Source organism: Hippocampus bargibanti, linkage group LG09 (genome assembly GCF_051943395.1).
Source record: "Hippocampus bargibanti isolate YZ-2025 linkage group LG09, ASM5194339v1, whole genome shotgun sequence".
NCBI lineage: Eukaryota > Metazoa > Chordata > Actinopteri > Syngnathiformes > Syngnathidae > Hippocampus > Hippocampus bargibanti.
This window is the reverse complement of record NC_142742.1, coordinates 17,630,936-17,654,833: the sequence shown is the minus strand read 5'-3', so window position 1 is coordinate 17,654,833 and position 23,898 is coordinate 17,630,936. Positions and strand designations below refer to the sequence as shown.

Here is a 23,898-nt window from a genome sequence, read left to right as displayed (position 1 = left end):
GGTAGCTCTGGACTGAATTCAGTCCAGATATTTCAAACATACCAAGATTATTCAAGCATCCTCCAGCTGTTTTCCCAGCAAGCCATCTCCCCTCATAGAAGGATGTCTTCCATTGGCATGATGAGTTTCCATCAAGGAAGTTGGGATACATACAGCAGATGTCAAGATCACTATAAAATCTACAAAATTCATTCAGGCTCATCCTATGGAAACGATTGTTTGGTTAGTGTCATTGATGAGTATTACCACTTGACTCTGAAGGTACTTACCAAAACTCCCCATTGTCAACCACCGAATGGCACAGAGCTCGATCTTGTGGGCTCACAGTTTCCCACAAAGGTGATCTGGCCATATGGAAAAGAGCTATCATTTATAACAGCTCACTTTTCAACAGCTAGTATGCAGCACACATCTACAATACATCAAAGACATTATATGATGAATGCAACCCATTCAGACATCCGATCTATGTTTAAAATACTGTATTAAGAGCCCTTTTGTTGTTTTGTATATTGAATACTGTATACCAAATACTAGGACTCTTTTGGCATCCTTTGTTGTTTTATTACATTTTATACGGTGGTACAGAATCCTTAAATGTGAAGTAAAGCACCCTTGTGTTTGTTGTGGGCTCCACAGACTATTTGCACGTATGAAATGAGGAAACAATACACATATTGTAAACACAGCGTGTATTCGTAAACAGTTCTTTTCCTGTCAGCATGGACAAATCATCGTTTGATTATATTTTAGATGTCCGGTATTACTTGATCATGTTTCTTTTCTGGGGATTTTATTTTGTATCTGGTGGGAGCTGGCAATCGCAATTTCCTGATGAATTAGCTTTTTTTAAACCATTTAATCGTGAGCATTTGGGCACCACATCTCCTCAATCTTTACCACTAGTTTAACACCTGGACTAAAATGTAACATTTTTATTGGTTAATTGGTGTATTTAGTTGTTTACAATTCCTAAAATCATTCACAAAATCTAATTTTATACACTGTACATCAAGGGTGCCCAACATTTTTTTTGCCGGGGGCCACATTGTAGTTACGGTTTCCTCTCGTGGGGCATTATGAATTTGGGGAAACCATTTGAATTTTTCGTCTCCTCCACATATTACACACAGAATACACAACAAATTAATGATTAACTACTTTTAAAATCTGAAGTCAAGTCAATTTGAGATTTGGGGTAAGGACTTTAGCAAGCATCATGGAATTTCACAAGTTTAATTTGCTTTTGTGAGCCAAATGAAATAATGTCTTTGAATTTGGTTGGAGGTTTTAAACACACGACCAGGTGACAAGAGTAATACAAATAATGAAAGAGCAACTGATGTTAATTTTCAGGCATAATTAAGACTGTTTTGAGGCGCTTTTTTGTATGGCTCAAAAAATATATATATATTTTCTCCTCTTAGGAAATCATTTCAAGTCAAATGACAAATGACAGATTGCTTTGTCCTGATGGGACTAACCTATCACTCCAGTCTCCATTCCACTCTCCCTTGCCCCAAGGGTTTAACAAACGCACCAGACAAACTGCTCGACCCCGACTCATTATCTGTTCCGCAAAGTCAGTAGAGAACACCACGTTAGTTGCTCACTCAAACACTTTAAACCCTACATGAAACACTTTCAGACCAAACTTAACCACATATGGTTAAGCTCTATACTTTATGTTTCAACGTGTAATTCCCACAACAGAAGTCACAAGTTTACCTCTCTGACCCCTGTGACTGCATATGCGTGGCCTTGGACCAATCCATTTGGCAAAACAGTGTTGGCCGGTGTCTCCTACAAGTCAGAGCAAGCATTTTTTAGGTAATCACATAATACACCATGACAGAGTAGCAGAATAGCATATTAAGTGGCCATATACTTCCTTGTATTTGACAAGATGTGGCGTGACAAACTGCCTTCATGGGCTCTTACAGTGTGACAACAAGTTAATCCTACCCATAGCTTTTCTTTTATGTGCAAGCTTATTCTCATAGCATGAACAAACCTGACTTTTATGATCCCTTAATACCATGACATGAAAGAATCCAGGATTAAAAATTTGTACAGTGATACTTCGGCTTACGAACGCCTTAGCTCACAAACTTTTCACCTTACGAACATTAAATTCACGAGAATATAATCTTGGCATACGAACTAGTTGCCAAGCTCGCGTTGTACCTAACCCCTTTGGCCTCTTTGCAGGTTGTGAGCTGATGAGAAGGAGGACTAGTGTTATTCTTTCAGGCTAAGTCCTGTAGGTGCCACTGAGCCCCGCTTTGAGACCTGGCTACAGAGGGGGTGGGGTGGGGGGGGATAGTACCCGGTGGCCCACATTCGGTAGTAGGGGAAAATGTGTTCTAATATTTGTATGTCATATCGGTCTTTGGATCCATGCTTTGTCTGATCCCTCACCTATGATGTGTTTGCCACAGGTGACCCTGCTAGCAAGATAAAAGATTAAACCAGTGGATCTTAACCTGCCAAACCTAACCAGTAAGTATGTACTGTCCTGAACATCAACCTAACTCTGCACAAATGAAATGTAAATATTTGTATTATTTTACACATTCAAGATATTTTACATTAATTATTAAACAAAGAAAAAACACTAAAAAGATAAAGAAACAGTACTTTAGATTTTTTTAAATGTATGGCATACTATCACAACAGTCACACCTTGACTACTAAATAGACTACATTTCCCACAGAACTGATTGGTCAAGCAATGTCATATGATCATCTAAAGCCAGTGATTGCCAAGTGGGCGTGTCATAACTTATTAACACGTTGAGGTGTGTGTGTCTTTTCCTCCAATGCATAGGCTCTGTCGAACCCCCGAGACTGACTCACTGAACCCTTAGGGTCGATCAAACTCAAGTTAAAAACTAATGCTTTAGACCACAGGTGTCAGAGTCAAGGCCTGGGGGCCAAATGTGGCCAGCCACATCATTTTATTCGGCCCGTGAAAGCATCAAAATGATGCTTGCTAAAGTCCGAACCAAAATTTAAAATTGTCCCATGTAAACCACAACAACAGTCATTATTTTTTACTTAAAATTTGAAAACTAGTTATTCATTCATTTGTTGTGCGCTGTATATGTAATGTGTGGAAGGGATTAAACATTTGATTCCCCATTTTCAGAACAGTCCCTGAGAGGAAACTGTAACTACAATGTGGCCCGTGGCAAAAAAATGAGTTTGACACTCTTGCCCGAGACAACCTCGCTCTCAGGTTCATTGGTACACCCAAAGCCCTCCATAACAATACGTATCAAATATGGCCTTCATTGCTTTCACAGGATGATTCCACATTTTGGAATTGTCTTGTTGGCAGAATAGTTAGTACACCCACCTCACAGTACAAAGTTGTACAGTTTGGATCTGGGCTCTGGCCTTCTTTTGTGAGTTTATATGTTCTCCCAGTGCCTGTATAGGTGTTCTCTGAGTACAGCAATTTTCTCAAAAAACATGCACGATCGGTTAATTTAACTTTATGTTCGTCCCTCTGCGTGATTACGAGCGTAAATGATTGTTCGTCTTTGTGTGCCCTGCAATTGGCTGGCAACGAGTTCAGGTTATGAGTGCCCAAATACAGCTGGACTAGGTTCCAACACGTGTGCAACCCTTGTCAGCAGAACCAGTTCAGATTTGAATTTCTTGTGTGGTAGATTTGTGCTTACCCCTTGAGGAGTGCCACATCCCATCAGTGACTTGGATTTTCCGGCTCTGCATAAAAGCTCCCAAAGGTTTTGTGGAGGATCTGACAACTTGATACAAATGTGAACACCTCCAGTGAAGTCCACCAATGCCTCATCAGGTGTTCCAGAACTCATGTCTGAATAGGACCCACACACTCTGACAGTACATTGGAATTACTTGCAAAGACTACTAAATTAAACAGACTTTTAGAAACGATTGGGAGACACATGTCCATACTTAGCATAAGCTTTCTCCAACAAAGCAGGCCAAAATTCTGTTGGGTCTTTAGACCTCACAAAAAGCAGGCTGCCATTTATTGTTGGGAGCTTGTCATCGATTACAACATCAATCCATCTGCCAAATCTCCAGAACTGAAACGTGAGAGATTCAGTCATTAATGAAATACTCATTGGGTTTTCAACTCACAATTAATTTTCCATTTCAGGGGTTTGAGTTTCAACGGACTTGTGATTTTTTTTAATGTTACAAAGGAGATAGCTTGCACGGTGATGGAAGGGCGTGTCATGTGATTCAAGAAATTACACTAAATAACTGCTGTTAATTTTTTTCATTTGCTTGTTTTTATGGCTAACACACTGGGACTATTAAATACAATATAGCAAAGGCTATAGTAAATATTCATATTCTGATTCTGGTTTTATTTCTGTATTAGCATTGGAGAGCAGCACTAGGTACCAATTTTTTTTTGTTGCATCACTGTGCTGCATCAAAGATGAAGAGGGTGCCGACGCGAGTGGCAGCTTCTGTTACGCGCTCCCAAGTATTGTTCCAGGTTTTTTTGTCATTTTTATTAGTTTTTGGCGACCCAATGCGGTCGATTTACACGAGTGAAGAATTACTTAGCATTGGGTAATCCACGCTTGGATTCAAATTACATTTACATACATTAGATTAGATTGCATTACATTAGATTAGCATTTATTAGTGTTCTCAATACTTATTTGTCAAGTCGTTTTTATGATGATACTAGTGCAGCGTGTTCTACCGGATGCAAAGTCCTTGTGTGTTCAACATACTTAGCGAATAAAGATGATTCTGATTCTTAAAGGAGAACCGACGCCTCCGGACAAGTTGTGTCCATAATTTGTAAAATCACTTGAATTGACTTCTGCTGAGCGTATTTGACAAATATTCCACGGCATATAGTTATATTTTACATTTTAAGACTCGCGCTGAATATTTAGGAAGTCGTTTTTTAGTTGGTGATGATTCCTGACGTGACGTCATGTCAGGAACACCCCTGACCGAGAAAGTGACACACAATGCATTTTGGGTACTTTGTTTGGTCTGAAAACTTTGTGTTGATCCATGTTGATGGAGAAATTAAAGGAAAACACATAACGCGATGGTGAATCGTTGTGTGTTGCACCAAGACTACAATTTGATACTACTTGAAACAAATTCCCAGCAGACAAATAAGTTCATTTCCAACTGAGCTTGGGCGCCATCTTGTGCGTTTTCTGGGATGCTACACTGGAGTCCTGATGGCTCTAATTGATACGGAAGGACTTCTTTAATCGATTGCAAACAGTTATGCTTTCCTTTTCAGAACTACTTGAATCATATGCATAACTGGATGAGTAACAAGAAAGCATCTTCTCTGAATCTGAAGGCATTGTTTTGATTCTGGAGCAAGGCAAGACGTCCTGGCGTGACGTCACGAACAAGGGGGCGGACCTTCTGAAACTCAGCATCTCCAAGGTCATTTTGAAGTAGTTTGGGGACACATGAACTCATTTTTAGTTGTATTAAGTTCATCCTGTCTACCTGATATCTAATTCAAAACAGATTCGACAAAGGCGGAAGTAGACGCCGAAACATGTCAGGTATTTGAACACTGACAATACACTGTCTGTAAGATAAGAATCTGTTTTAAATTAAAATTGAACTCATTTTTATTGGTGTTTTGCATTTGATTAAAAAAATCAGCCTGCGTGTTTTGGGTATTTTAGATGCTATAAAACGTTTTTTCTGATGTCAGTTAAAAAACAAAAAATGGTGTCAGTTGTCCTTTAAAGGAAGGAAACTATGTTGAAAACAAAGGACTTCTGTATTCTCTTTGTATTTTTTTATACAAAAACTGTTTGGCTTAGAAATGAAAACATGCATTTAAATGTTTTTATTTTTTTTATTAAAACACATACAGGGTGCGACAGCATGTTTCAGAATTCGAACAGAGCAGAGTGGGGAGATAAAATATTTGATGTCTGAATGGAAATGTAATTTCTGTGTTTTTATAGATTTACCTGAAAATGAAACAGTCCACAGTATTCCTTCACAAAGTTTTGTTCAAGAGGCACAACATGCTGAAAAATAACTTTTTGGAATGTGAGTGCTCCCAGTGATGCCAGAAACCAACAGTTTCCTGAGGGAACAAATTTTAAGTGAATGGTTAGGTAGGTATACCCAGTTCCTGAAAGTTAGTTGTAAACTGCATTAAATGAAGTCATGTTCTTACCAACCATGCCTTGACCAAAGTCAAACCTTGAGATGCCATCGACAATAAAAGATGGATTGGGAACCAATTTCTGAAACAAATGTGTTTGAGGAAATGTGTTCACAACCCAATCTTGGACGATAAATAAATGTCCTGATAATTAACTGTACCAAAACGGTGCTATTTACACTTTAGTGTTATCAGTGTTTGAAATAGCGTCTGCCCGGGGCGTACAACTTTCAAAACGTCCTGGCCCGGATGTATGACAAACTTCTTCAAGAAAAAAAGCGATTTTTTTCAAATCAAACATTTGTTTTATTAAAATAAAACAAACGCCCCAAACACAACGCTACAAGCCACGCGGACTCCTCTTTCTCAGCAGCTACGGTTTTCCGTCAGGGTGTAGTCCGAAGCACGAAACAGGCTTCTGATTGGCTGCTGGTGTCGCATATGCAAATTGCCAAACAAACGTTCGTTTGGCAATTTGCATACTCGGCAATGGTGGCCAATCAGAAGCTTGCTTCGGACTACACCCTGACTGAAAAGTGTACTTGACAGTTTTAAAAGCCGCTGAGAAAGAGGAGTCCATGTAACTTTGAGCAGACAACACAATGTGAACATTGCATTATGCGCCATGCTGACAAACGACAGCTGGAGCAAAATCTTCAGCATGGGTTATTTACAATAAACTCGGCAAGGGAGCATTTGTGGTAGGTAGTTCCTTAATTAAAAAAAAACCCTTTATACTTCACAACTATGGTTTTTTTTTGCAATTAGATGTCATTTTGTGTTTTAAGTTGTGAAAAATGGGGCAGGCAACTTTATGGTTGGCCGGCAACTTTTCACAGTTGTCTGCCCAGATGTCCACTAACTTTTTGTCATGAGTTTCAGACACTGGTGTTATGCTTCAATACAATTACAAAAGTACATCCCAAAGTTAAGTTACATTCAAAGCCATTCAAACAGTTAAAACAAAATGTTGCTTCGGGTAAAACCAAATGAATAAGGATAGACAAACCCAACTTCATTTTGGTGTTAATCAACTCAGAATTGGACCAAAATCCTACCTGAAAATATTAAAGCACCTGTTGAATAACTACCTAGTTGAATTGCATCCTATTAGTGCCAAAATGTTACGTCTTACCTGTACACCCTCAATGAACTGTCATGAATTGTGTTCAAGGTTTGAGGGTCGACCAAGAGTCGACCAGCTTACCCCTGGTCTTAGCCATTCCACATGTTTCAGGTCACCAGGTTTCAGTATGTCATTGCCAATGGATCTTCTGTCTGGGGGGAACATTTCATCGATGTAGCGAACTTTCCGGGAGAGGCAAAACCCTTATTTACATACATTAGATTAGATTGCATTACATTAGATTAGCATTTATTAGTGTTCTCAATACTTATTTGTCAAGTCGTTTTTATGATGATACTAGTGCAGCGTGTTCTACCGGATGCAAAGTCCTTGTGTGTTCAACATACTTAGCGAATAAAGATGATTCTGATTCTTAAAGGAGAACCGACGCCTCCGGACAAGTTGTGTCCATAATTTGTAAAATCACTTGAATTGACTTCTGCTGAGCGTATTTGACAAATATTCCACGGCATATAGTTATATTTTACATTTTAAGACTCGCGCTGAATATTTAGGAAGTCGTTTTTTAGTTGGTGATGATTCCTGACGTGACGTCATGTCAGGAACACCCCTGACCGAGAAAGTGACACACAATGCATTTTGGGTACTTTGTTTGGTCTGAAAACTTTGTGTTGATCCATGTTGATGGAGAAATTAAAGGAAAACACATAACGCGATGGTGAATCGTTGTGTGTTGCACCAAGACTACAATTTGATACTACTTGAAACAAATTCCCAGCAGACAAATAAGTTCATTTCCAACTGAGCTTGGGCGCCATCTTGTGCGTTTTCTGGGATGCTACACTGGAGTCCTGATGGCTCTAATTGATACGGAAGGACTTCTTTAATCGATTGCAAACAGTTATGCTTTCCTTTTCAGAACTACTTGAATCATATGCATAACTGGATGAGTAACAAGAAAGCATCTTCTCTGAATCTGAAGGCATTGTTTTGATTCTGGAGCAAGGCAAGACGTCCTGGCGTGACGTCACGAACAAGGGGGCGGACCTTCTGAAACTCAGCATCTCCAAGGTCATTTTGAAGTAGTTTGGGGACACATGAACTCATTTTTAGTTGTATTAAGTTCATCCTGTCTACCTGATATCTAATTCAAAACAGATTCGACAAAGGCGGAAGTAGACGCCGAAACATGTCAGGTATTTGAACACTGACAATACACTGTCTGTAAGATAAGAATCTGTTTTAAATTAAAATTGAACTCATTTTTATTGGTGTTTTGCATTTGATTAAAAAAATCAGCCTGCGTGTTTTGGGTATTTTAGATGCTATAAAACGTTTTTTCTGATGTCAGTTAAAAAACAAAAAATGGTGTCAGTTGTCCTTTAAAGGAAGGAAACTATGTTGAAAACAAAGGACTTCTGTATTCTCTTTGTATTTTTTTATACAAAAACTGTTTGGCTTAGAAATGAAAACATGCATTTAAATGTTTTTATTTTTTTTATTAAAACACATACAGGGTGCGACAGCATGTTTCAGAATTCGAACAGAGCAGAGTGGGGAGATAAAATATTTGATGTCTGAATGGAAATGTAATTTCTGTGTTTTTATAGATTTACCTGAAAATGAAACAGTCCACAGTATTCCTTCACAAAGTTTTGTTCAAGAGGCACAACATGCTGAAAAATAACTTTTTGGAATGTGAGTGCTCCCAGTGATGCCAGAAACCAACAGTTTCCTGAGGGAACAAATTTTAAGTGAATGGTTAGGTAGGTATACCCAGTTCCTGAAAGTTAGTTGTAAACTGCATTAAATGAAGTCATGTTCTTACCAACCATGCCTTGACCAAAGTCAAACCTTGAGATGCCATCGACAATAAAAGATGGATTGGGAACCAATTTCTGAAACAAATGTGTTTGAGGAAATGTGTTCACAACCCAATCTTGGACGATAAATAAATGTCCTGATAATTAACTGTACCAAAACGGTGCTATTTACACTTTAGTGTTATCAGTGTTTGAAATAGCGTCTGCCCGGGGCGTACAACTTTCAAAACGTCCTGGCCCGGATGTATGACAAACTTCTTCAAGAAAAAAAGCGATTTTTTTCAAATCAAACATTTGTTTTATTAAAATAAAACAAACGCCCCAAACACAACGCTACAAGCCACGCGGACTCCTCTTTCTCAGCAGCTACGGTTTTCCGTCAGGGTGTAGTCCGAAGCACGAAACAGGCTTCTGATTGGCTGCTGGTGTCGCATATGCAAATTGCCAAACAAACGTTCGTTTGGCAATTTGCATACTCGGCAATGGTGGCCAATCAGAAGCTTGCTTCGGACTACACCCTGACTGAAAAGTGTACTTGACAGTTTTAAAAGCCGCTGAGAAAGAGGAGTCCATGTAACTTTGAGCAGACAACACAATGTGAACATTGCATTATGCGCCATGCTGACAAACGACAGCTGGAGCAAAATCTTCAGCATGGGTTATTTACAATAAACTCGGCAAGGGAGCATTTGTGGTAGGTAGTTCCTTAATTAAAAAAAAACCCTTTATACTTCACAACTATGGTTTTTTTTTGCAATTAGATGTCATTTTGTGTTTTAAGTTGTGAAAAATGGGGCAGGCAACTTTATGGTTGGCCGGCAACTTTTCACAGTTGTCTGCCCAGATGTCCACTAACTTTTTGTCATGAGTTTCAGACACTGGTGTTATGCTTCAATACAATTACAAAAGTACATCCCAAAGTTAAGTTACATTCAAAGCCATTCAAACAGTTAAAACAAAATGTTGCTTCGGGTAAAACCAAATGAATAAGGATAGACAAACCCAACTTCATTTTGGTGTTAATCAACTCAGAATTGGACCAAAATCCTACCTGAAAATATTAAAGCACCTGTTGAATAACTACCTAGTTGAATTGCATCCTATTAGTGCCAAAATGTTACGTCTTACCTGTACACCCTCAATGAACTGTCATGAATTGTGTTCAAGGTTTGAGGGTCGACCAAGAGTCGACCAGCTTACCCCTGGTCTTAGCCATTCCACATGTTTCAGGTCACCAGGTTTCAGTATGTCATTGCCAATGGATCTTCTGTCTGGGGGGAACATTTCATCGATGTAGCGAACTTTCCGGGAGAGGCAAAACCCTTTCAAAGTTTTGTACTCTTGGTTGTAGAGCACCTCGGGGTTGTTGACAGTCCCGTAACCATCTCCATTGTGACGTGCATTCATGATGCTCATACACACACCCGGAGGAGGCATTTTGCTAGTTACTTAGCTCTGTGAAAGAAGAAGAGTTTAAAGTGAGTACACCAAACTTGCCACTCTTACTGTTAGATGAAGGTTACCGTTTAGAACATAATTACAGTTGGGTGGACATTAGTTGAGGAAATGCTACTTGCAGTTAGTCTGTTCTTGATTTCGTTTATTCATCTATTTATTGGTTATACCTGAGGTGACTTAGAAATATAACATGAGCAGCAATAAATTGCTTAGTTTAGTTTTTGCTTCTTTGAATGTCGCTGTGCCGATGACCATTTTGTGTTTGGGAGTCTTTTACTGAGCAAGTTGCTTGTTCTGTAGCCACAAATGGACATAAGTCTTCTTGTGCCGGTCCCAAGCCCGGATAAATACAGAGGGTTGTGTCAGGAAGGGCATCCGACGTAAAAGCTTGGCCAAAACAAACATGGAAAAGCCGAAAGAAAAAGAAGAAGAAGCCAAAAAAAAATATATTTGTCCAATCCCAATTGATTCTAGCAAAACATTAGTTACACGTCAGTCAATCAAAGCACACACAGACAAATGACCATTTTCATACACAAAAAAATATCCACAGGTTGACCAGCATGAGGGAGCGACTTGTGGTCAAAGTGTCAGGTTCCCTCAGACTTGAACATAAGAGTGACAAAGGATATTATTCCGACTGTATGATGAGAAGGTTTCTTCAGCCGTCATCTGTACTTTTTTGAAGGTGTCGGACGTTTCGCCTCCTATCCAAGAGGCTTCGTCAGCGAACTAAAGTCTCACTGGTCGTATCGGCCCTATTTATATATCCCTAATGTCCAGACATGGCGGCTCTTTACAATATTAATTCTTACAATGTATTGAATAAACTACATTACTTTGTTTTTCATTTGGCACCCTATCTTTTCACTTATCTTATCTTATCACTTTGCTGCTGTGAAATGTAAATTTCTCCACTGTGAGACTAATAAAGGCAAATCCAATCCAATCCAATCCAATCCAATCTTTTGGATGCACTAATTTTTGCCTTAACGTTTTTATCGGTTTGACATAAGTAGGAATTTTGTGTTGGCAAAGGACTCTTTGTAGTTTTTCAGAAACCCCTGCAATGTAAGGTACTGCTACTCCTCTCCTTTTTGTATCTTGAGAATTTTGGGATTTTGTATCTTGTATCTTGAGAATGTTGAGAATTCTGACTGTATGTGAAGTAATATTGAGCCACAACAGGTCTCGCAGCTACTGTCAGCAGCCACTGACTCAATTTCCCCCTGTAGAAGAAGTGGTGCGCCGTCCATGCTGGGATATATAAAATGGTGTTTAATTTCAATAATCTCTTAAAATTTCTTTGCAAAGTGGATTTTTTTTTCCTCAATTTTGCCATCCGTTTCCAATTTTGGCATAATGATTCGGAATGGAAATTTTGCTGTTTTTTTGCTTGTTTTTGTATTTATGGAAAGATGGTATTTGTGAGTTCACACAGCCCCAAGCTCGCTGATTTGCTCTGAGCCACATCACTGGATCTGCAGACCAATCACAGAGTAACAGTGGGTCTGGGAGCGGGAGATGTGGTTATGTGTCAAAGACAAGAAGCGCAAATGCAAGGGGAAACAAACAAAAAAAACCACACCATCTTCATTCGTCTTCCAAACTGCTTATTCCTCACTTGGGTCGCGGGGGTGCTGGAGCCTATCCCAGCTGTCTCCGGGCAGTTGGCGAGGGACACCCTGAACCACTTGCCAGACAATTGCAGCGAACACAGAAAAAACAACAACCATTTGAACTCACACTCACACCTAGTGTCAATTTAGAGTTTTCAATCAACTTCCCATACATGTTTTGGGAATGTGGGAGGAAACCGAAGGACCCAGGGAAAACCCATGCAGGCCCAAGGATAACATGCAAACTCCACACAGGGAGGCAGAAAGGAACCATTCGTCTACTGTGCCACCGATGAATACATGAACACCAAAATTAATTACCGTATGTTCCACACTATAATGCGCACCGCATTGTAAGGCGCACCTTCAAGGAATGACAGATTTTAAAACATTTTTTCATCTATAAGGTGCTTTCTAACAACTCCATTCACAAGATTAACAATAGCTTTTATTATTTTCACCAAGGAAAATTGTGAATATTTTTGTATTTCCACATTAACAAGGTATAGCATGTAGCGCAACATTTCTATCACATAGTGGAGGGGAAGTTTTCCTCCACTTCGTCAACACATAAAAACATTATGATGCCGTTATGGTAAATGAAACATGCAATGGCAATATAGTAACACTCATAATAGTGCAAAGATGTAACAATAACAATCATAACTCAAATAATACCTAAAGCAATAACATAACTCAATGTTGGTCATGCATTAATGTCCATATTCACAATATGAGCAACCTTGTACAACACACAAAAGAAACACGGAAATGTCACTTTATTAGTCCATTCCATATAACAGGCATACTGGATTTTAAGGCGCGCCTTACAGTGTGGAAAATATGGTAATTGTTTTGTGCATATTGTATTTCATGAAAAAACAGCAACTCAACGCCATGGTGCCGTCTGTGCCAATTATTGAGATAACCGGGCTCCGAGGGTTAAAGCAAGGCATATGTGAGTGATGACATCTTCACCCGCTTTGATTTGTCAAAATAATAATTTGCCTCATCATTTAGTGAAAAATATAATCATGAGTTTCCCAACTTTTCCAAACAGATCATATTGGAGCAGCCTTTGAGTGATTCACGTCATTGTAAACCAGGGTGTTTCCTGGTTATGTTGTTGACTTAAGGGCAACATTTTTGGTGATTCCAAAATTTTTTCACAAAGTTGCTGCCTCATCATTTTCATCTACATTTAATGTTCAATTTTCCATTACATTCCGCAATACAATAATTCCAACAATAAGTTTTTGATTTCTTTTGTGCGTGAAGTCAACATATACACAATGACGACACTTCCTGAACTTAACTGAGGATTACATTTACAAAAAAAAAAGAAGTATTGTAATAATCAAGGTTTGTCTGTGTAAGCTCTCAGTCGTACAGGAGTGGTCCATCGATGAGAAGGTTTCTTCAGCCGTCATCTGTACAAAAGTGAAGGTTTCGGACGTTTCGCCTCCTATCCAAGAGGCTTCGTCAGCGAACTAAAGTCTGACTGGTCGTATCGGCCCCATTTATATATCCCTAATGTCCAGACCTGGTGGCGCCGGACACAGCTATGATAGGTCCCTACTCTCAGGTTAATTACAAAGAGTCCTTTGGCAACATAAAATGCCTACTTATTTCAAACCGATAAACACGTTAAGGCAAAAATTAGTGCATCCAAAAGATAGGCTACTAAATGAAAAACAAAGTAATGTAGTTTATTCCATACATTGTAAGAATGAAAATTGTAAAGAGCAGTACATTGGGGAGACTCAACAAATTCTCAAAAAAAGACTTTATCAACATCGCAGGGATAATACTAGTGGGCCTCAATCGGCAGTACATTTGCACCTAAAAGCTAGCAACCACTCATTTGACGACAATGAGGTTAAAATCTTAGCGAAAGAACATAGATGGTTTGAAAGGGGGGTAAAAGAGGCGATTCTTATAAAACAACAAAATCCTTCATTAAACCGGTCTGGTGGTGTGAGGTTCAATTTGGATCGTTCATACAATAGCCTGCTCAGGCAAAACAGGTTAGGCAACTTTCGCAATGCTGATGAGGGTCGTTATGCTGATGAGGTGATACCGGGGGGAGTGGGGGTAATAGGCCAATCGTTAGTCAGGAATGTAGGAACAATCAGTGGGGCCAAAGGGGGGGGTCCCGCGGCCCCCCCAACCTGAGAGTAGGGACCTATCATAGCTGTGTCCGGCGCCACCAGGTCTGGACATTAGGGATATATAAATGGGGCCGATACGACCAGTCAGACTTTAGTTCGCTGACGAAGCCTCTTGGATAGGAGGCGAAACGTCCGAAACCTTCACTTTTGCACAGATGACGGCTGAAGAAACATTCTCATCAATAATCAAGGTTGGTAAAATGTGAATTACGAATCACTGTCAAACGTTTCAGACTCAACAGTGCTTGTCATTTCCACTCTTGAAGAAAACACACTAAGCTGTCTTGGGTATGACAAAATTGAACCAGGTTAGCAAAGTGATTGAGCTGGTTTTACCGCTCCACGAATATTAAGTCTTGGGGTTATGTCAGGGTAATAAAACAATGGCTGATCGCAACGTTGACATTTGGATGGCTATACAGAATGTAACCAATCGCAACATGCCTTGCTCCAAACCACTTTGTTGTTCTGAAACAAAAATAAAAACATCTTAATGTATGTTGGTTTCATTTGCAAATTGGGGTTTATGATGGTGCCAATCAGGCTAACACACAGTTTACATGCATACCGTATATTTGTTTCAGATGTAACTACACACACATTTTCATGACATTCAAGATCAGCAATCATAACACAGTGCTAGTCAAGGTCACCATTAAAAACCAAGGCCAAAAGCCCACATTAAAAAAAGCCAACGCTCAAATTATTTTTCTTTTGAATTAAAGTTCAGATGTAGCTAAAATATCACATAGTAAAATCTCAGGGTAACTTACTGGAGAAGAGAGGTTGTGTGTAACGTTGTGTCCCGCAGGATCAGAATACATGAGAAAACTAGGTTTGTTGTTTTATGTAATAGCAGCACACCCCTGAGGTTATACAACATTGAATATCATAAAAAAATCACTGAAGCACCGCCTATGACGGCATTAAAAAATAAACAACACACATCCGCTTTCATTTTGGTAGCATGTTGTTGCATGTGAAAATATTCTAACTGCCCTGGCTTATTCAAGGTTTCGCAATAGTTTGCTCTAAACATTACTCGAACGTCACACAACCACCACCATTTTAATTTTAACCCTACTTGTATATTCTCCTAACAAAATGCCACGAAATAGTTATTTATTTGAAATCTGCATTATTTCGGAAATGAATTTAATCTATTATTCTACGGTTGCACAGTACTGTATTTACTGCTAGATACAGTCAGTGGTCACACTTTGCGCTGTAGCTAAATGCTGCTATTGCGATATTGCAAGCTGTTTATATATATATATATATATATATATATATAGGGGCGGCCCGGTAGTCGAGTGGTTAGCACACCGGCTTCACAGTGCAGAGTTCGCGTCCCGGTCCGGCCTCCCTGTGTGGAGTTTGCATGTTCTCCCCGGACCCGCGTGGGTTTTCTCCGGGTCCTCCGGTTTCCTCCCACAAAAACATGCATGGCAGGCAGAGTGACCACTCCAAATTGTCCCTAGGTGTGAGTGTGAGAGTGTTGTATGTCTTTGTGTGCCCTGCGATTGGCTGGCTCTAGAATCAAAACAATGGCCCTGCGATTGGCTGGCAACCAATTCATGCCCGAAGACAGCTGAGATTGGCTCCAGCAACCCCCGCGACCCTAATGAGGAATAAGCGGTACGGAAAATGAGATGAGATTATATCTAAAGTCTATTATATCTATATCTATCTATCTATAGTCTATCTATCTATCTATTTCTATCTACGCACAGAGATCTATTACATATCTACAGGGTCTATCTATATCTATCTATCTATCTATATCGATCTATCTATCTATCTATCTATCTATCTATATCGATATAACGATCTACTATCTACTGTATCTATCTATCTATCTATCTATCTATCTATCTTATATCGATATTCAATCTATCCGAAAAAATATCGATATCTATCGATATATCTACCCTGTTTGCATATTTTCTCCATCTGCATCTATAGTATCGATATAACCGGGACTATCGATATATCCGATATCGATATAACGAGACTTTACTGTATATATAAATCAATGTTTGAAATAACATCTCGGCCCAGGTGGCCGACAACTTCTTCAAGAAAAAAAAACATTATTTTCAAATCAAATGTTTGTTTTATTCAAGAAAGCAAAAGCTACAAGCAAACTGCGACAAGCCACGTGGACTCCTCTTTCTAAGCTTTCAAAACTCTCAAGTACACTTTTCAGTCACGGTATAATCTGAAGCATGAAACAGGCCTCTGATTGGCTGCCGTGCCAAGTATGCAAATTGCCAAACGAACGTTTGGCAATTTGGAGGTGTTGTTTTCGAGTTGATGATGATGCCCGACGTGACGTCACCTCTGGAACAACCCTGACCAAGAAAGCGACACACAATGCATTTTGGGTGCTTTGTTTGGTCTGACAACTTTGTGTTGATCTAGGTTGATGGCAAAATTAGAAGGAAAACAAATAAATAATGTGATGGTGAATCATTGTGTGTTGCAGCAAGACTACTATTTGATACTAGTTGACACAAATTCCCAGCAGACAAATCAGCCCATTTCCAACAGAACATTTATGCTTTCCTCTTCAGAACTATTTGAATCATATTCATAACTGGATGAGTAACAAGAAAGCATCTTCTCGGAATCTGAAGCCATTGTTTTGATTCTAGAGCAAGGCAAGACGTCCTGGCGTGACGTCACGAACAAGGTGGCGGACCTTCTGAAACTCAGCATCTCCGAGGTCATTTTGAAGTAGTTTTGGGACACTTTAACTCATTTTTATTGGTGTTTTGCATTTGACTAAAAATATCAGCCTCTGTGTTTTGGGTAGTTTAGATGCCTTAAAACGGTTTTCTGATGTCAATTAGGAAACAAAAACATGGTGTTGGTTGTCTTTTAAGTGTTGAATGTAAAATTAATTGATGCCACTTTTAGTTAATGTTGATGTCACATGCTGAAGGAAAAAGCTGTCATTTTCTATTGTTATTCACAATGAACAAAAACTATGGTTGGTTCATTTAAAAAAAAAACTGCCTTTTATATTTTGAATAATATTAATACTGTCACGGTTTGCAAGGTGGTGATGGCGGTTGTGGATCCCAAAAAGCAGGCAAGAGGGAGCAGCAGGTTGCGTTTGACAAATTGTATTAAAATAAAGTCAGCAGGAACAAAATCAAAATCAAAATCATCGAAACAGAAAAAATACAAAGTATCAAAAAGAAAACTAAGAGTAAAAATCTGCCAAGGTGAAACAAACCTGACAGGGTGCAGAAAACACATGCACAGCATACAATGCAACCACAATGCACTGCCCAATGCATACAATTACCCGACACCGAACGGTCGTCCCGGGAGTCCTTTTAACTGCCACTGATGAAGACGACCAACACCGGAGCAACTGAGGGTACGGCCGATAGCACTACCCGTTGGTCGCCAACCAGAACGTGGCAGTCTGCCACTGATCAGGATGACCAGCACCTGTGCAGGTGCAGGCGGGGCCGAGAGCACCACCTGTTGATCGCCAACCAGATCGTGACAAATACACTACTTTACAAATAGTTAAATCTGAGAAGCAATGCAAATCCAAATGTGTTTTCCTTTATTTTTTGTCATAACTTTCTTCTCCGCCTCTGAATATTCACTTGTACCATTTTCTTCCTCTGAGAGGTTTAAGCCTGACTTAAAGAAGAATGACAAGTTAGCATAGCAACCAATTTTGCAAAGCAACACTGACAGATAGCGAGAAAAAGATGATGCCAATGACAAAAGTTAACAATTACTGTAATTATAACACTGTTAAAGGACAACCGACATTTTTTCGTTTCCTAACTGAAAAAAACGTTTTATAGCATCTAAAATACCCACAACACGCAGTATGATATTTTTATTCAAATGCAAAACACCAATAAAAATGACTTAAAGTGTCCAAAATATGCAAAAAATTGAGCCAGTTCGTGACGTCACGTGAAGACGTGTTGCATTGTTGGAGAATCAAAACAATGGTTTCAGATTCGGAGAATATGCTTTCTTGTTACACATACAGTTATGAATATGATTCAAATAGTTCTGAAGAGGAAAGCATACATGTTTGCAATTGATTAAAGAATTTATTCCGTGCCATTTTGAGGTAACATTGGGGGGAAATGGATCACAAAAAAAGAGGCAGAAAATGGCGACCGAGCTCCTGTGAGGAATTAATCAGCCTGTTTCCACAGGCTGATAAATTCCTTATATGGAGCTTGGTCGCCCTCTTCTGGCTCTTTTTGGTGCAACATGACATTTTCAGACCAAACAAGCACAGCAAAATGCATTGACGTGATGGAAGGACTTCTACAATGTGTCCTATTTTTCGGGCAGGGGCGTTCCTTCAGTGACATCACGTACGGACTCGTCACCTACTCAAAAACAAGACTTCCGGAATATTCAGTGCGAGTCTTAAAACGTAAAATACAGTGAGACCTCAACTTACAAACACCTCAACTTACAAACGTTTTGTCTTACAAACGTCAAATTTACAAAAATTAAACCTTATAATAAGCACTATTTTCATAATACACACCCACCACTGCTGGCGGAGTGATCTTCGGCGGAATCACATGACCGAACAGCACCAGAGGTTAAGTTACCAACAGTCCTTATGGAAGGTGACTCTCCTTCCATAAGCCATCAACGACCATCTAAAAGGTAAATAAAACTTTATTTTACAGCACAGTTTATTTCTTTAATTACAGTCGTCATGTAATGCGCCTCTCTTTCCAAACAGCAATTCCCTTTGACCTTCGACCTCCAACGCCATTCCATCAAGCCATAAATGACCATCACAAATGTAAATAAAGTGACTTTTTGATACAATGCAGTGTATTTCTTTCATTGCAATACAATAGCACATGTATTATACATAGAATAAGGTATGTTGTGTGTAGTTTTAAGGCTTATTTATTTGAAAAGTATATTTTATGGAAACCCGGGAACGGATTATTCCCATTTTAATGGTTGCCTATGTGAATTTTTTTTTTAGATACACACTTTTCGCCTTACACACTCTGTCTGGGAACCAATTAAGTTCGTAAGTTGAGGTCTCACTGTATAGCTATATGTGGTGGAATCTTTGTAAAATACGCTCAGTAGAAGTCATTTGAAGCCATTTTACAAATTATGGACACAACTTGTCCGGAGACGTCGGTTGTCCTTTAAATTCCCACTACACAAGCTACCAATTCAGGGTGTACCCCCGCCAAGAGAGTTGGCTGCACTGATAGTGAAGAAGCTCTATAATATCTCATTTCCTGAAATTTTGGTACACTTTTATTTTCTCAACTCAAATGTATTTACCGATCATTTTCAAAACGACAAAACTGCATACAAAGCGCTTTACATGGACAACTATCACATACAAGCAATGAAACAGTCAAATAATAAAGGTTGAAATACATTCATGAATTTCATTCAATCTCATTTTATATCACTTGCTGTTGACTCTACAACCCCCAAAACTATACTGTATATAAATTCCTGGTCTCACCCTTTGTGTGGTGTCCATCATCCATTTTTAGCTCGGGTCCTCTACCAGAGGCCAGGAAGCTTGAGGGCTCTGTGCAGTATCCGTGCTGTTCCCAGCACTGCGCTTTTCTGGACCGAGGTATCCGATGTTGCAACCACCAGTGACGTGCGGTGAGGTTCATGGCCAGTGAGGCACTGACGTCATCACAGTCAGATTTACAAACATGAACTCTACAGTGTAGCTTATTTACCATTTGATTGGCAACAGTTAACGTGTTTTGTTCAAAATGTCATGCCAGCATTCTTTATACATTCTTTATACTGTATATACAAACTGTAGCATAGAAAAAAGAATAAAAAAAACGTTATTATCGTGTTACCTTTACTTATATACATGAAGTCCATGCGCCGCACCTTCTGAAGAAAGGCATCAATAACTTCCTTATCTTTCTTCAGTTTTAAAAGTCTCTCTGTCTTAATGGAGATCACTGCCAGTGAAGAAAGTCGTCCTTGATCAGTCCTGTTCCGACTGTGTTTTCAGTCTTTTCAATGCTGAGAATAACCGCTCCACTGATGCTGTAGTAGATGGAACAGTGAGCACGAGCTGGAGCAACTTTGTCGCCTCAGGAATAGTTTCAATGAGATCCTTCTGGCCCAAAAAGCTGAGAAGCTTTCCAGGAGATTTACATCCATCCCTCACCGTTTGTGAGCTATGCAGTCCGGTGTTGCTCTTCCTTTAATTATTATCTCCTGCTTCGATTGAAAGTCCAATTTAGAAAATTCTTTCCATTTAGATATATACTCCACCATTCTGAAAATAAGGCCAAGCAACACGAAAAAAATGACTGGATGGTTGCACTTAACTTGCTAACTGTTCACTATAGCTTGCTGTCACTAATTCTATTATTCTGCAGCCGAGGAGTTGCAAGAAGAATCTCTAGAATCACCAGCGCCTCCTGTCATGAGGCAGGAGAACTGGGTGCCTCACCTATGCACACATTTTTGATAAAAAATAAAATAAAATAAACACTGTTGTACAGTGTTTATAATGTACAGTCACTGTACATTATATACACCAACTTAACTGTAGAAATTTAGTTCATATACTAAAAGTTTTTGAACACTTTAATAGCGATATGCAGAGGGACAGCAATGCGGTCTCACTGCAGAGCAAGCCAGCACAGTTAGCATAGTCATTTCGCAATGCATGGTGAGGCTCAGCCAACTGCTGCCTCACCGCTCGTCTCTACTTAGTATTTGAACGGTAGATGTGAAAATTCGGTGATTTTGAGAAAGGAAAAAAATCCAAAAATGGTGAAGTTAAATGGAAAATAACTTTAAAGTACAAATCACTCAATAAATATAACTGTTTAATTTATTTTTTCATTTGATATTTCCATGATGACAGGTGAGGCACGGCCTGCCTCCCCTGACTGCACGACACTGGCAACCACTTGGGGGTCACTGCCTGGAGTGCTCCAACCACCACAGCCACGACTGTCACCTTTACCTTCAAGGCTCTCTCAAGCTCCTTTCTGAGCCATCGGTATTTCTCGAGTAGCTCGTGTTCTTTTTTTGTGAGGTTTCCATCACTTGGGACCGCTACATCCATTACAATGGCTTTCCTCTGCCCTTTATCTATGATCACGATATCTGGTTGGTTTGCCATTACTATCTTGTCAGTCTGTATCTCGAAGTCCCACAGGATCTTTGTTTGGTCATTCTGTATCTACCACCTTTGGAGGTGATTCCCATTTTGACCTTGGGGTTTCCAGTCCTTACACTGCACAGATGGTTCGGTAGACTATGTCAGTCAACTAGTGCTCCATGTTGTTGTGTGTTGGATTGTCTCGGGTGCCTCTTTGCACAACCTATACCAGGGGTGTCAAAGTCAGTTTTTGCCGCGGGCCACATTGTAGTTATGGTTTCCTATCGAGGGCCGTTATGAATTTGGGGAAGCCATTAGAATGTTTAATCCCCTCCACATATTACATATAGAGCGCACATCAAATTAATGAATAACGAGTGTTCAAATCTGAAGTCAAGAATAATGACTGTTATTGTGGTTTACATCCAAAAATATGACATTTTGGTTAGAGTTTTAGCAAGCATCATGGAATTTCACAAGTTTGATCTGCTTTCGCGGGCTGAAAAAAAATGATGTGGCGGGGCGGATTTGTCTGCAGGGCCTTGACTTTGACACATTTGACCTGGACTCTCACACTCTCCATCAACAACTCTAAGGGCAGGACATACTTTTGTCAACAATGTCCTGCATCCGCATTGCCGAGTGGGGATTGATGATTGTCGTCGAAGTTTGTCTCTCCTCGCTCTCTTAAAACAACTGTCTTGTAGTATCAGCAAATCGCCACTTGATAACGCTGCTGTGTCACAAACTTCGAGAATGATGGCCTGTGTGAATACGTACGTTCCACCGTCTCCCTGTCGGACGAACCAAAGAAGTCACCAGCTTCCAGGGAGGCTGACACACACCCCAATACTTTCCACGTTTGGCCAGGCACTCTTCTTGGAGTTATTTCTGATGAAATTGCTTTAACAAATTAAAATAAACATCTCCAGGAATTACGTAGTAGAAATGTTCAAGTCTGTAATTTTCAGGCTAGAGATTATTTTGTTAAATTATATTGTTTATCGTTGTACTAAATTCATCCTGTTTACTTGATATCTAATTTTAAGCAGATTCTTTACTTACAGACAGTGTAGGTGTTTCAAATTGTTTTTGTTTTGTTGTATATTGTTTATGTTGATCATTTTGGGCGGGCCGGTAGTCGAGTGGTTAGCACACTGGCTTCACAGTGCAGAGGTTGCCGGTTCGCGTCCCGGTCTGGCCTCCCTGTGTGGAGTTTGCATGTTCTCCCCGGACCCGCGTGGGATTTTTCCGGGTCCTCCGTTTCCTCCCACACTCCAAAAAACATGCATGGCGGGCAGATTGACCACTCCAAATTGTCCCTCGGTGTGAGTGTGAGAGTGACTGTTGTATGTCTTTGTGTGCCCTGCGATTGGCTGGCAACCAATTCAGGGTGTCCCCCGCCTCGTGCCCAAAGACAGCTGAGATAGGCTCCAGCAACCCCTGCGACCCTAATGAGGAATAAGCGGTACGGAAAATGAGATGAGATGAAATGTTGATCATTTGCCATATCAAATGTGTACAATACATATTCATTCATATAGCGCTTTAACAACATGTAGGGTATTTTTAAGATACAAATCAACATGACAGAGTTAATATTATACTGCCTCCCACGGGAATTAAACATTACTTACACCATTTAACCTGATAAAGTCGCAGGAACTGAATTTGTCAGTAGTCAAACACAGGACATATATGAAGGGAAAAGACCACTACTCACACAGTTAGTGATTTTAACCACTGCTCAGAAAACAAACACATCCACCCAGTGGCTTAGCCAGAATTATTACAGTTGGATAGACATAGTTACATACAATATCTCAATGAGAGGAAGGAAATTATGCACGGCTGTGCATGATGCCACAATTCTTTATCACAGGGGGTTTCATAAAATAAAATTCACACATATCCAGTACAATGCACATCACACTCATAATCAAGCTTGACCAATCAAAATTTTGCTTGTCTTAATTTAATAGATCATGCCATTTTCTTTGTTGTGGATTTGTGTTGTCTTATAATGTATTTCAATCTCATTTGATTGGCAACAGTTAACATTTCATGACAGCATTCTTTATATATACAAACTGTAGCAGTGAGTGTGGTGAGTATAATTTTGCTTTTTTGATTGTTGCTGTGTGTTGTGTGCTGTGCTGATGACCATTTTGTGTTCGGGAACCTTTTACTGAGCGAGTTGCTTGTTCTGTAGCCACAAAGAGACATAAGTCTTATTGTGCCGGTCCAAAGCCCGGATAAATACAGACGGTTGTGTCAGGAAGGGCATCCGACGTAAAAGCTGGGCCAAAACAAAAATGCGTATCATACCTCTGAAGATGGAGGTGACTGATTCGCTGTGGCGACCCCTTGAAGGGAAAAGCCGAAAGGAAAAGAAGAAGATGTCCCTATATTATTACAGTGATAAATTGT

The 23,898-nt window shown here is 39.7% G+C and overlaps 1 protein-coding gene and 1 long non-coding RNA gene across 2 annotated transcripts in view; both read right to left on the bottom strand.

The window, feature by feature from the left end:
* The window catches only part of LOC148893864 (calpain-1 catalytic subunit-like), a 29,292-nt gene extending 14,026 nt beyond the window's left edge, over window positions 1-15,266 (bottom strand). Inside the window, exons 1-10 of the mRNA XM_089005243.1 lie at window positions 15,107-15,266; window positions 10,286-10,540; window positions 9,091-9,160; window positions 8,879-8,997; window positions 3,946-4,079; window positions 3,690-3,864; window positions 1,729-1,803; window positions 1,485-1,570; window positions 270-344; window positions 43-203 (exon numbers count right to left, since the gene is read on the bottom strand). Coding sequence (XP_088861369.1) covers window positions 43-203; window positions 270-344; window positions 1,485-1,570; window positions 1,729-1,803; window positions 3,690-3,864; window positions 3,946-4,079; window positions 8,879-8,997; window positions 9,091-9,160; window positions 10,286-10,522 — 1,132 coding nt within the window. The 5' untranslated portion in view covers window positions 10,523-10,540; window positions 15,107-15,266. The remainder of the gene's footprint in view (window positions 1-42; window positions 204-269; window positions 345-1,484; window positions 1,571-1,728; window positions 1,804-3,689; window positions 3,865-3,945; window positions 4,080-8,878; window positions 8,998-9,090; window positions 9,161-10,285; window positions 10,541-15,106) is intronic.
* On the bottom strand, window positions 5,838-6,217 carry LOC148893865 (uncharacterized). The gene is made up of 2 exons (XR_016116104.1): window positions 6,188-6,217; window positions 5,838-6,094 (listed from the first exon to the last, which is right to left on the bottom strand). It is a non-coding gene; the product is annotated as an uncharacterized LOC148893865 (long non-coding RNA).
* Window positions 15,267-23,898: the final 8,632 nt, after the last annotated feature.